Source organism: Mauremys mutica, chromosome 2, assembly GCF_020497125.1.
Source record: "Mauremys mutica isolate MM-2020 ecotype Southern chromosome 2, ASM2049712v1, whole genome shotgun sequence".
NCBI lineage: Eukaryota > Metazoa > Chordata > Testudines > Geoemydidae > Mauremys > Mauremys mutica.
Window position 1 is genome coordinate 226,416,082 of NC_059073.1, and position 14,272 is coordinate 226,430,353.

The 14,272-nt window shown below is 40.4% G+C and overlaps 1 protein-coding gene across 2 annotated transcripts in view; it reads right to left on the reverse strand.

The window, feature by feature from the left end:
* KAT2B (lysine acetyltransferase 2B) overlaps nt 1–14,272 on the reverse strand; it is an 81,614-nt gene that overhangs the window by 18,811 nt on the left and 48,531 nt on the right. For both annotated transcript variants that reach the window (XM_045004985.1, XM_045004984.1), the window contains 5 exons: nt 10,888–10,994; nt 8,885–9,010; nt 4,509–4,645; nt 2,642–2,850; nt 1,665–1,791 (listed from right to left, as the gene is read on the reverse strand). In XM_045004985.1, the coding sequence (XP_044860920.1) occupies nt 1,665–1,791; nt 2,642–2,850; nt 4,509–4,645; nt 8,885–9,010; nt 10,888–10,994 (706 nt within the window). The remainder of the gene's footprint in view (nt 1–1,664; nt 1,792–2,641; nt 2,851–4,508; nt 4,646–8,884; nt 9,011–10,887; nt 10,995–14,272) is intronic.

The window sequence follows — 14,272 nt, forward strand, 5'->3', positions numbered from 1 at the left end:
TACTTCAAAACTGTTTCAACTTTCAAAAGCTAAATTAAAAAACTAATGTCCTCCATTTTACTTAGTCCAGCTATCTGAGAGTTTATAAAGATAGCCTCTTCTTGCTGAAAAGCACTTCCTAAGATCCATTTGTAAACATTTTCTGAGTTAGCTGCTGGCGGTGGCCACCTTCCACAGAAAGGAACACGGGAAGCCCAGTTTTCAGATGTAGTTATCTCAAATGTATATGTATGTTAACAGGCAGCCAGGAGTGTAAAATTGATACTTGTGCACCAAAGTGCTCATGCATGTATTGTTTAAGCAGCTACTTTTGACAGATGGCCTTTGTTAGTTTTATTTGATTGTTTATTTTTTTAAAGGATACCCCAGCAGAACTGTTACACAAAGTGTGTCAGCACAACTTTGTACTAAAACAGCAAAAGCCATTACACAGCGAACACACATTTTTCTAATTATTTAGTCTTAGAAATATACATGTCTGGACTGTTATATTTTATTGTTCAAATCTGCTGAAATGCTGGATGAATGCCCTTGTGACAGACCGCCAGCTAAGAGAGTGAGTGAATCTCACTCTCTAAATCTGGAGTTCAGTGAATCTAAGACTGAGGGAAGATACTTAAGGCCGTAAAAGCATTCAACTCCCACTCTGCTATTCCTCCACCCTGGCTCTTTGTTTCCAAGAGCCTGAATGCAGCACATAACTTCTGCCAACTCTGTGATGTGAACTCCAAATTAGTTTCATTCTCATCTATAACCACAGTTGACTGAATATACAGCTACAGCACCATCTAAAGGCAAGAGGTTGAAATCAAACAGCCATAATTTTGATTCACCTGAAATCCTCTGTTAAAAGGAAATCTGGTTCTGTACTTTTACACTCTTCATTCTTTAAGCAGAGAGGTTCATTCTTCAGGCATTTTAGGTCAATATAGCTTTGGTGCTCGGGGGCATCAAAAATTACTCCTGAGCTCCATAGCTGTGTTGACCTAACCCCGGTACAGACATAGCTAGGTCGATAGACGAATGCTTCCATCAATCTAGCTACTGTCGTTTGGGGAGGTGGAGTTTCTATGGCAATGGAAACTCCCCTTCTATCGCACTAGGAAGCATCTACACTATGGGTGCCACAGCAGCATAGTTATGGCATCCTAGCTGTGCCTCTATAATGCCCATAGTGTAGACATGGCCTAACATTTAAATACCCTTCAAGTACACACTAGTAGAGTTATACAGCCAGATGCAAGAATATGCCCACTTTTAAAAATTGTATTGTTAATTGAAGTGATTTAAGGCTGTGGTTCATAGCATTACTGCCTCACAAGCAGAATGCCCATTTTCATTCAACTATGAATGTTAAAATAAGCTGATATAAGGCCAGTCAGTGAAGACTACAGAGTAAAGAGCCCAATAATGGGAGCCAACAGATTAGTGTGTTGATGGAAGATGTTTTTAATTATTCTGAAGGGGGTGGCCCTCAGATCTATAACATTTTTAGGCAGTTGAATTGCTTTGTGTGTTAAATATATTGCCAAGTATGCCTGAACAGGAAAGGGAAGTGAGAAGACGGTGATTATGACTATGATCCATTAGTGAGTTCTGGCCCCACAGAACTCAAATAGACTTAATCAACTGTACAATAAATCCACTTCTAACATTCTCTTTACCTTGACTTGTTCATTAGAAGTCACAGCACAGAAAACAATCTCCGTAAATCCTTGAGATGGGAACATCCGGAAACAGATACCACCAATCACACGACCATCTTTTATTAATGCAAGGGTCTTGTGTTTTCTGAATGCATAAAATAATGACAGCCTTAATTCATGGGCATAGCACAGGTGCCATCTTTCCCTCAGAAATTTATTCTTTGCTTTCCAAAAGCAATTATAAATGTCTTCGTTAAACCAATTGCTTGTATTTATAGAACAGTTGCTGATTTAACTAACATCATGTTCTGCATCTACTATAAAAAGCCTCAAAGAGTTTTCTTGCCTTTGTCACTATAAGTTATACAGTTATGTTGCATTTCTTATCATGACTTTACCCTGGCTAAATAAGAGACTGAATGTCCTGAAGCTCTGTTAGCCTTTATTACCAGATGCCTGATTCCCTGTGTGCATTCTACATAGCTTAAGTGATCAATTTCCAGCATAGGTCATCAGGCAGTCAATTATTATAGGTATTTCTAAGCACCTATTCTCAAAAGCATGCAAAAACCAGACAAAATATCCATTTCAGCAGCACTTACACCATGTGCTAGCAGTTAAAAGGACAAGACTGCCATCAGTAAACCCTTCCTAGCTGTTTATGGCAAGGTTCACGAATTTTATTGCAAGGTCTGGGAAAATCTGCACTGCATCCATTCCCCGCACTAGCCAATAACCAGTGCTATTAATCTTTAACTTATATGACAGCAAAAATAAAGATTATTTCCAGATTTCTCACACCTTCTGAGGATATCTATATTCAGTAAATTTGGAAAGTAGCAACTGATATATTTGCCAGGCTCAATCTCTGTTTGAAATAATAAAGCAAGCATAGAACAGACATGCTTTCTGTCCTTTTTGTCCTGTAAATTGATCCTTTCCTCTCTATCTACCGCACATTACAGACTCTCATACATCAGAAAGAAGATACTAACGGATCAAAGACCAGGCGTGTAATGTACTCCTTTGGCATTCTGGGTAGCTGATGGGAGAATACATTCTGTAAGCCAACTAGCCACATCATAATCTTTTTGTTTGGCTTCTGGTTCAGGGAATTTCCAACTACATGAAATTCAATCACTCCCCGGCGCTCCTCTAGTCTTGCTGCTTCATCCCGGGCTGAATGTGCTGACAGAAAGTTAGTCTGTGTCATGCAAGAGGGGAACAAAAATACATTTGAGAGAGTCTGCGGAGATATTGTCTTAATTTCACATCTATCAACAGGACAATCATGAAATGTTCTAAATCTCCCATTCATCCTTTTTCAAACAGAGCTGCCTCTGTGTATTAAATAAAAAGTGACTCTGCCAAATAAGCCTGACAGAGTTTTGATTTTATTACTTTCCATGATTACACAGCTATCTTAAGAATTTGAAAACAACATTTCATTTCCTTCTAATTTTGCTTCTAAAATCTGGCACTTGTGTGTCTATATCTGAATAGAGTGGACATTAATACAGCCAATTTGTTTAGCAACTTCTACTTGTATAACACCTTACCATGCCCAAATGTTTTTGCTTTTACATTGGCATCTACTATGGAAGTCTGAAAATAGTATCTGTTAATTGCTACTCTAGCAATATTGGAAAAAATACTTTTTGTGGGTCCTATTAAAATTGTGGCTATATTTTGTGTTTAAATTTTTAGCTTTATCATGGTGAATTAAATGAACAGGTAATGAAAGCTCATCACAGTTACTCATAGTAAACAAGCCTGAGGTACTCCCAACCACCTATCCTTTAGAATGTGATAAAAAGAAAAGAAAAAAAGGTTAAAGATAGTTGTTGGATACTAAAATATTTCTAATGCTGTCTGGGAAAAGCCACATACTTGTTTGCATAGTTAGTTGGAACTAACACACTACAGAAATAGGATTGTCACCAATTATAGTGGTGCCCACAGTAACTTTTATTTTGCACTTGACCAGACTTCCATGCATTGTTTGCTTTCCAGAGCAAAGTTTAGCTGCTGAGCATCCAGTCACTGCCAGGCCCTGCGTCCTGATTGTCCCAACATTCACAATGAACATACCCATTAATCAGATTACAAAATTTGGGTAAGAACCTTGTAAAAGCTCCAAATCTTCTGCAGCCTCTGGCTGAAACTTGGCAAATATGAAAGACTGGCAAAACATAATCAGGAGGAGAGTGAAGAGAAGGAAGAGCTGGCAATGCAAACCAAAAATGTGTGCAATGTTGTGGTGTGTATGCTAATGTAGAAAATGGGTAGAATGCAATTCAGTCTCCCGTGCCCCCCCTCAGTTAAGGAAAAAGCTATAGGAGAAAAAGCAAAGAAGTTGTTTCATTTTTAAGCCTCAGCACATCTACATATTCACTAAAGAAAAATCGGCCCTGCTGTGATTGCAGAAGTTTCAAATCTGAATCTAATATTCTGCTACAATATTTGTACCAACTTCACCCATGTCTTAAAGTAACAAGAGAAAATATGAAACATCTGCAATTAACAATGAAGTATTATAGAACTGCCCTGTAGTAAAGTACCTTGTAAAACAAGCTGTGAGCAATCTGAGTAGCTGAAGCATTTCTTTGCTACCACCGGTACCAAAGTGTCTTTGTAAATGGTACATATTATATAACAGAAGATTTTTTTTGACTATTTATTGTTCTGTCAAATGCCTTTCACTTGAGAAACAGACCAAATATTTTCCTTCATTTTAAGTAAAGAGAAACAAGGCACGATAATTATAATGGATCCTTAAATTCTAGTAGTTTATATTATCCTATTTGCGTTGTAATGGTTACAAAAGTGAACCATCAATACTGCCAGGTCTACATTTCTCACCTCTGGCCCCAGCATCGCAGCTGGATCGGTAATTGTTGACATCACTTCATTGATCAATTCAATAGGAATATCTCCTACAACTCTGGGCCTTTTTGAATCTTCCTGAGAATAAGGTTCAGTGTTCTTTCTCTTCTCTCCTACACAGTCAAATCAGAACAAAAAGAAAGGATAATTTAAAGGCCAAACAGGTTGCCCCAGACACAGAACATATTCCATTTATAAGACAAAAGCAGCAAGAAATTAGCCTAGTGAATGCTGCAGTGGATCAGAGCAAGCACAAGTAGGCAGTTAATCACTTTCCTAATGTAACTGATGTCTGTAAATGAACTAGGATTTGAGGTGTTTTTTCAGCAATGCCAGAAGTGAATTTTACAATTCACAGTACTGACATGTGATCAATCTTTATGTTAACAAATCCGTACTAGGCATGAATCCATTGCTCAGAGCCCTAGGAAATCACTACAAGTCTTGCTAAAAAACCACACTATACACTTAAGTTGCAACTGAGCTACCACTGAACTAATGCAGGCAGCTCACATTCCCAAGATTTAAAAAATTAAAGACAAAGTTGGTTAGAGGGGGGTACCTGAGAAAAGAAACATTTATTTATTAAAAGCTGAAAAGTTTAGGATGAAAGAAAGCTCTATAAATGCAGAAAAATTATCAACAGAGATAGCACAGCAATGTACTGCCAAGGTGCAGGTCAGAGTTTGAATCTCAGACTCTATTCCTTGTTCAGTATGGACGGGGAACCACTACCCTAGTGCTCGCTCCTGGCTCTGCTGCTGGCAGCCAGGGAGCAGGGCAGGGCAAGCTGCTGGGCAGCCAACCAGCACCCCGGCATCCACACCGCAGAGAGCCAGGAGCCTGAGCAGGCCGGGCAGCTTCCAACACAGGCTCCTGGCAGGATCCAGCGTCCAATTCATTAGCTCCTGGAAGGAGCCGACTGTTTTCAAACTGGGCATGCCCCACAGTTTGAAAACCTGTGCGTTAAATAGATGGCAGAAATCGGGGGGGGGAGGGAGGAGGAGGGTGCCACATGACCCCATATGCTCCCTTGCGCATCACCGCTAGGGGCCGCAAATATGCTTGCTCACCCCAGTGCTAAAATGCCTAGTTATGGCTCTGAGTAATACTCACCTCAGGATGCCACTTTTACAAATAAAAGCACACAGCACTGAAAACAATTCTCTCTCCGCAAACCTGTCCCATAATGATTAAATCTCTTCCCACTGCTATTTAACATGTAATTATGGTATGAGGAGTGACTAAAAATGGCACCTTCTCTAACTCAACCTAGCTCCTCACTGCATTGCTTTACTGACCAAAACAAATTTTCACTCTAGTCTGCACTAGAGACAATATAGCTATTTAAGACAGAGCTGGATTCTTTTCTCACTTATGTACCATCCACAAATCTGGCAGCTAAATTCCAGCTGCATAATCTATTACTTGTGTAACAGACAGGAAGAAAAGAGCTTAGCTTTCAGGTCCCATGCTGCATTTGCAAGGCTGGCATTTAAAAAATAAACATATTTTGATTTGCAGTATTAACTGCTTAAATATGAAAGTCCTTGAGAGGATACCCCAACGATGTCAGTTTAATAACTGCTTGTTTGCCTTTATCTGCACTTTAATCTTCTCCTATTGTTGTTGGCAGCATGTTGTGTGTCTAAGCACTATGGGACTAGGTTATGAATCATCAACTTAGACCATGTTCTTGCTTTAGTTGGTCTGCATTCTAACATTAGTCCCAGATTTTGGTGCTTATATATAATTTCATTTTTTTTAAACCTAGAAATAGAAAAAATGTCACTGGTATGTTTGTTTATATCAAATTATCAGATGTAAACATTGCCTTTATGCTGGAATGTCAGCACTGACTTGAGGACATACATACATTTGCTTGCACTATTTTATCTCCATAAATTCACATTAAAACCATTTTGCCTCTCATCATCACAATATCCTCCTCAGAGATTTGTATTGCCATCATCTTGAAATCACATCAACCTCACAGACTTGCACTAACACTGTTATGTGCATTTGGGGATGACAAGAAACCCCAATAAAGTGAATGGTGAATTAGCACAATCACAGAAAAGTTCTGAAACGCTGCTCACGCTGAGGAGCCAATAGTTAGGGCCCTACCAAATTCATGGCCATGAAAAACGCATCACGGACCGTGAAATCTGGTCTCCCCCCATGAAATCTGGTGTTTTGTGTCCTTTCACCCTATACTCAGGGCCGGCTTTAGGCCGATTCGCCCGATTCTCTGGAATCGGGCCCCGTACCTAAGAGGGCCCCGCACCAGCACCTTTTTAATTTTTACTCACCCGGCGGCGCTCTGGGTCTTTGGTGGCATTTCGGCAGCGGGTCCTTGAGTACCGCCGAAGACCCAGAGCGAGTGAAGGACCTGCTGCTGAAGGGCCGCCAAAGACCCGGAATGCCGCCGGGTGAGTACAAATCGGGCCCTGCACTTGCTAGAGCCGGCCCTGCCTACACTGTACAGATTTCACGGGGGAGACCAGCATTTCTCAAATTGGGGGTCCTGGCCCAAAAGGGAGGTTAGAAGGTTATTTTAGGGGGGTAATAGTATTGCCACTCTCACTTCTGCGCTGCCTTCAGAGCTGGGCGGCCAGACAGCAACGGCTGTTAACTGGGTGCCCAGCTCTGAAGGCAGCGCTCCGCCAGCAGCAGCACAGAAGTAAGGGTGGCAATACTATATCATGCCATCCTTACTTCTGCACTGCAGCCTGCAAAGCTGGGCGGCCAGAGAGTGGCAAATGCTGACTGAGGGCCCAGCTCTGCACATAGCAGTGCAGTAAGGGTGGCAATACCATACCATGCCATCCTTAATTCTGCTCTGCTGCTGGCAGCAGCTCTGCCTTCATAGCTGGGCTCTTGGCCAGTAGCCGTCGCTCTCCAGCTGCCCTGCTCTGAAGGCTGCACCACCACAGTGCAGAAGTAAGGGTAGCAGTAACACAACCATCCCTACAATAACCCTGTGGCGCACACACACACACCCCACTCCTTTTTGGGTCAGGACCCCTACAATTACAACACTATGAAATTTCAGATTTAAATAGCTGAAATCATGACATTTATGATTTTTAAAATCCTATGACCGTGAAATTGACCAGAATGGATTGTGACTTTGGTAGGGCCCTACCAATACTACATATTTTTGCCATTTTCCTCAAAACATCAAAAGTTCACTAAATCCATTTCCCTTTAAAAAATTAACTCAAGTAATTTTATCCAAAACTTGATATAAAACTGAAGCTAGTTCTGTCTTACATATTGTGATATCTTAGAACTAAATATCCACTATTGATGTTTTTTAACTCATTGTGGGAACAAAAGTGCAGCTGGTCTGACAGTATATATATCATATTTCAACCATATGTAACTTTAAGAAACCAAGATATTAAAACTCCCAATCAAACTACAATAGAAACAACACTGGTGTTAATTATAGACTGAGATGTAATGTAGTAAAGGCAGACTGAAGACTGTTTTTAAGAATGAGTTAAATGCTGAATCTCCCAAATAGTATGGGGCAGAGATTATCCACTATATGACTAATTATAAATTTATCTTTTATTTGTGTTTGGAAGCCAGAGGACTGTGACCTCTCTGCTATGATGCCCCAATAAACATCACACTGAGATGTTACAGCTTTCAAGTAAACACTCTGGAGCACAAAGACAACATATGAAGGGAAGGGGTCTGGGTTAAGATTTTTTTTATTGCGTTGCAAATATTTTTGGTGGTTGTTTTTTTAATTGTCTCATTTTGTAACCCAAATAGCTTACGCTGATACATGCTGGAGCACAGCAGTGGAATGGAAGCCAGTAACATGACTTCAAAGGACTTTAAACTACAAGAAAAAAGCAAGTTCATAAACAGTTATGTGCTGATATCCCTCTGCTTCCTACTACTTGGAACATTACGCATGTGACCCTAAAACTGCCTCATTTTTTCAAAAAAGATTTTGGGGTCACCTTTGATTTTTTTCTTCTGGATAAACATGGGAGTTTTAAATCATATCTGTAAACAAAACAATGGTCTAGTAAATAACTGAGAGCTTGAACTAAATTGGGCATCATTTTGCTTTCCATTAGAGTAGATATATGCCCCAGAGTTCAACATGTGGTGAATGCTATGCTATAATTTGTCTACATTAGAAAGGACACCGATTCTTTAAAGTTGACTTGTTTTCTCCCATCCCCCAAGGAACAAGATCCCCCAAGGAGATTTCAGCTATGCCACAGCTATTAAAAACAAAGAAAACTATAGGTTTGACACAACATAAAACCATGTTGTGATAATTAGGCTGAACAGAAAACAAGATTAACTTCCTTTCAAGTTACCTAGAGCTGGATCATGGCAAGAAGAAACTTTGCAAGCAGGACTCATACTTCCGCTGTTGGGCTGTTCTAGAGATGAAGGACTTGCACTATACGAAACAGACCTTGCCACAGGGGGAGGACTGATAACTGCAACAATATAAAAGAGAAAGAATGTTCAAGACGTTAGAATTTACCACAACGCTGACTGGAAGAACAAACAAACAACTTCAAAGAGTTACACTGGTAGCGAGTATCCAATGGGTTTTCAACAGCACTCCATGTTAGGTAGTACAATCAAAACCCAGGGTAAAGAATGCTATTTGTATATATTTTTAGAAAGGGTTTTTTATTCTGATTTCTTTTATTGTATTTTAAAATTTGATACGGCACAGCAAGACACATTCCGTGGTGAGCAGATGGGGATTTACGAACTATATTTTCTAAAAGCTTCCAGGTAACAAATATAGCTCTAATACCTTTACATTGTATTACAGAGCTAATTTTACTCCACTGCCAATGTCAGGCTTTATTCCTCTGCAGTGTTGTGCACATGCTAGTAAAAATGGGCTTCCTCAACATACCTACCTAGCTAGCTGGCATTCTGCCATGTCAAGAAACGATTAGCAGCTAGTTCTCAAGGGTCTTCTAGGAAAAGATGTATGATTTCACTGAAGTGCACTCCACTTATACTACTTGGTCTTGCCTCAGCGCGTGGGGCTGGACTTGATGACTTGTTGACATCCCTTCCAGCCCTACATTGCTATGATTCTATGAACATGCTACCCAAACCAAATCCAATGAAAATGACTCTTGTGGCACCACTTAAAGCTATACAATTATTTTTCAAAACAAAACCCCCACACTTCTCCACCCCTTCTAAAATATATTTAATGCCACATGCTCAGATTTGTTTAGTGCCACTAATCATTTTCTGACAAGGAGGTTCCTTGGAAACTGGGCACATGCAGTCTCTCTCTTTGTAAACCCTTACTGTTATGTCCTCAAAAGCAACAGGCCCCCTTTTAATTGTTTTCTGAAGCATTCACATGGGAAGAACCTGGCTACTTTGACACCTGAGGAGTATAGGTCAAAATTTGAAGTTTACTGAAGATTAGCTGATGAAATGGCCTCTATAATCAAGATACATTTAGTGCTCTCTTATACTGTTCATAAACAGGATGGATTAGGTGAGGATGGGGGACAGCTTCGTCTAATTTTACTTGACACTTTAACAGTTTGCCTATTTTTACAGATATATTTTTCAACATGTGTCTTCCACCCCAACCTCGCAATGCCCATATATGATTGGATACTAGTTAGAAACTAGGAATTACTCAAAGTTACATGCCTGTCCCAATAGAAGGGTCCCTAATCTGTAGTAAGAGCCCCATTATCAGACACACACAATGCTTCCCCAGTTGACAGTCAGGAAAATCTACATCAGATGCTTCAATATCCCCAACCCTAACTTTGGTAGTCTAGTAGATAGACAGACTACTGAGCAGTATGAATGGATTTTAAATATTCTACAAACAGATACATCTTTTCCAGATTCCCCTGGAAATTTATAAGTGCTGCTTCTTTGATATAGCCATGAGTAGACTTCTGGGGAGCCGTGACTAGGAGAAAGCATTCCTCTGAACTGAGCTGATGAACAGCTGGTATAGGGCAGGATGTGTCAATGGACACCAGGCAATGCTTGAGGGAGCTCTAAAAAAACAAGACAGCTAAAGTACGTATTACAGCAACAAGATATAAAATGTTCTGAGGTAAGACACCAGTTGTATGCCTTTGCAGCGGAGAGTATTTCATCATTCCATGAGGAACCAGAGAGACTGCTTCCTGTGTACATCTGGACATGGACTGATATTCAGGCTACTGGTTTCAGCAGAAGCTGCCATATAAATCTGCATTTCCAGTACTGCCTGCTTACAATTACACCATTTTCTCTCAGTGGAAGATTTTGCAGCTGTATTGTGTTCTTTATACAGTCTCTCCCTGACCCTGTCCTAAATTCAGTTTACCTGTTTGGATTCCTAGCTGGCCAGTTCGAGAAGAGGAAACCATGAAATCCTGATCCCAAATAGGAGAATTCTGACTATACACCTCTTCCTCTAGCATGGATAGAAACCTAGATGTAGAAATATAGAGGCAATATTAAACACCAAAGAATTACTACTACCCAAAGGAAGATAGGCCTTCCTTCAGAATAATCATTTAAAACTCTCATTAAAATCTTTTGAATACAGAATGAAGAAACTGGAGAAGCTAGTGATTCTACAACTGAACATTGATGGATGGTTTTTTAATTTTTTTTTAATAAAATACCCATGATGAACATGTAAAACCTGAGGTTATATACCTTAACTAGATGCTAATGTTTCCTCTACTAAAACTTTTTTCAATCACAGGTGGCATACTACATTTACATAGCTAGCACAAGTGAGGGCATTAATAGGACAGCTGTGTGTTGACAAGCAAGAGTGTGTTGGTCTTATGCAACTGCAAGAAATTTATTTCTTATTAATTCTGAAAAATCTAGTATTTAGCATGAGTTTGCATTCTTACTTTCATGTTCATGCACAAAAATCCCAATAGCACTAGCCACTTACATCGGTTTTATGAAAACACTTCCATGTAACTGTGTAATTGCACCTAGTGCTTATATGGCATTTTAAAAATTAGTCTGTATGTTTAGAAAAAATGAATTTACTTTACACTCTTTTATTAAATGTCTCACAAGCATAACACGCCATGTTACACATCAGAACATCCAGCATGTCTTCATAGGACCACTACATCAATTCCCTTTCATAGCTCAGACAGCTGCACACCCTCTAGATAGGTCTACATTGAAGCTGGGCCGTGTAATTCCTAGCTCTTTTACACATACATGCAGAAGTTCTGACTGAACTAGCGTGCTAAAAATGGCAGTGAGATGACAATGGCACAGGCTAGACACCAGATTATGTAGCAAGTATCTCAGACAGCACTGTACTCAGGTGGCTGGCTTTAGCTGTTACCCATGCCTCCATGGCCACATTGTAACTTTTAGAGAGAGAGAGAGAGAGAGAGAGAGAGAGAGAGCGCGGGTGTGTGTGTGTGCGCGTGCGCCCACCCGCACACCCCCATCCTAGGAACAACAACGCCCCCTGCAGTGCAGTCATATCCTGAGGAACACGGAAGGGTTTTTAGAGGCCAGAAGCTTGACACCACACCATTTTACTCTCTAGACAAATCATTATTTATGTGAATTGTCCAACTGAAATCAAATGTGATCATTTGAGTGAGAAATCAGTTAAACTGACTCAGGATCCAGGGGTGAATTTCCCTGAGGCTTTAAAGGTCAAACCAGTAACCTAGGCAGTTTCAAAAGAGGATTTAAAGGAGTTGCAGGTGCTGTCCCAAGGTCCCCCTGCCACATTTTGTGGTTTTACCACCTCATTTTTTGTTTGTAAATGTTTTTCTCTGCCATATCCCGGTGTGAGAGACCTCACAAAACAATAGAGAAACTGACTTTGCAGGAGATTCAGTGATATTGACTATGTAAAGTGCTGCCAAGGGCACTAAGAAAAAAGGCTGTAGATGAGATTGTTAGTCCATGTCTTTCCTTCTTCAACCTCAACTACTCTCATCTCCCTATAACCCCCTATAACCACAGCAAGTACAAGATTTCAGAAGGTCTTTGGGGGTAAATGCAGCTAGACTGTTAATAGGTTTTAATGCTGGAAGACCATCTGATTGTATTAGTTTAAAACCCAAACCACCTTCCCCATCTCCCCTCCCCCCCCACACACACACACATATAGATATACATATGTACACAGTCCCAGACACTAGGCAGTGGACACAGACACACACACACAAACACCACTCAGTTCCCAAGTGATATCTCACTGAAATAAGAACCTAGATCTTCATGGCCAATTCAGTTCCCAGCTCTGCTTTCCCACCTCCTTTCCCATATCTGTGGCTCAGTTTCTCCACTGTAAAATAGGCGGATAATGAGACTAATTACCTTTGCACAGTGCTTTGCAAGTTCCAGATCAATAGCTGCTATAGAAGCACTGAGTATTAAAGGCTACTTATCCCTCCTGAAACCTCAGTCCAGTTTTAATCCTTATTATGGTCCTTCCTTTTTTCAGTAATAACAACAAACATTAATATTAATTCTAATGTATAACTATTATTTGTATTACATTAGCATCTGGAGGCCCCAAGTGATATCAGGATCCGCTGCGCTAGGTGCTGCACATACACATAATAAGAAACAGTCCCTGCTCCCAAGAGTTTATAAGCTAAATAGACAAGAGAGATGCGGGGGGGGAGAGACACAGAGGCCCAGAAAGGGAAAGTGACTGGCCCAAGATCACACAGCAAGTCAGAAGCAGAGCCAGAAACAGAACCCAGGAATTCTGGGAAGAAGATTGAGAAGTGACTTGATCGTGGTGTTTTAATGCCTGGATTGGATTTAAATAGCAGGTACATAAGGCTCTTTAACACAACAAGAACCAATGGCTGGACGCTGAAGCCAGACAAATTCCCATTAGAAATAAGGCCCACATTTTTAACAATGTGGGTGAATAACCATTGGAACAAAGCCCCAAGAGCTGTGATGGATTCACCATCTCTTGATGTCTTCAAATCCAGACTGGATGCCTTTCCGGACAATGTGCTTTGGTCAAACACGAATTATGGGGTTCAATCTAAGGATAACTGGGAGAAATTTAATGGCCTGTGCTACACAGGAGAGCAGGGTAGACAATCTAATGAGCGCTTCTGGCTTTAAAAAAAATAAACAAAAAACAAAAGTGATAAATCTATGAGTAAGGACTGCTCAAAAAGGGTTTGCAGGACTGAATTTTATACATACTACATTTATACACATATACGCCACATGGAGAGTCAACTGATATCCACTATAATTGAAAATGGCTATATAACGTTTTAAGCAGTTGAGACACCCCTCTGCCCTCAACCTTTTTCAGTCACACTGACAGTGAGCATAGCAACAAGTTAAAGTCTAGTTCAGGCTGTTTATAGGTGTCAGAAATATTGTATGTACATGCCCAGTACACAATGGTCCTTGTACTCCCCTCATTGCCTAGACACCCACAGATATAACATGTGTATACTTACATTGTGTCAAAAGGACTTTAAACTTGTACCACAGAAAATACTTCTGAATTAACCCTCCTAATTTTTTTTTTTAAATACTACAATTTTATCTTGGTTAAGAAAGCAATAACCTCTGGGTACATCTACACTGCAATAAGAAACCCATGGCGCTGAGTCTCAGAGCCTGAGTCAGCAGACTCTTGCTCGTGGGGCTCAGGCTGCAGAGCTAAAAATAGCAGTGTAGACATTTGGGCTGGGGCCCAAGGCTCTGAGACTCATCCCCTCACAGGG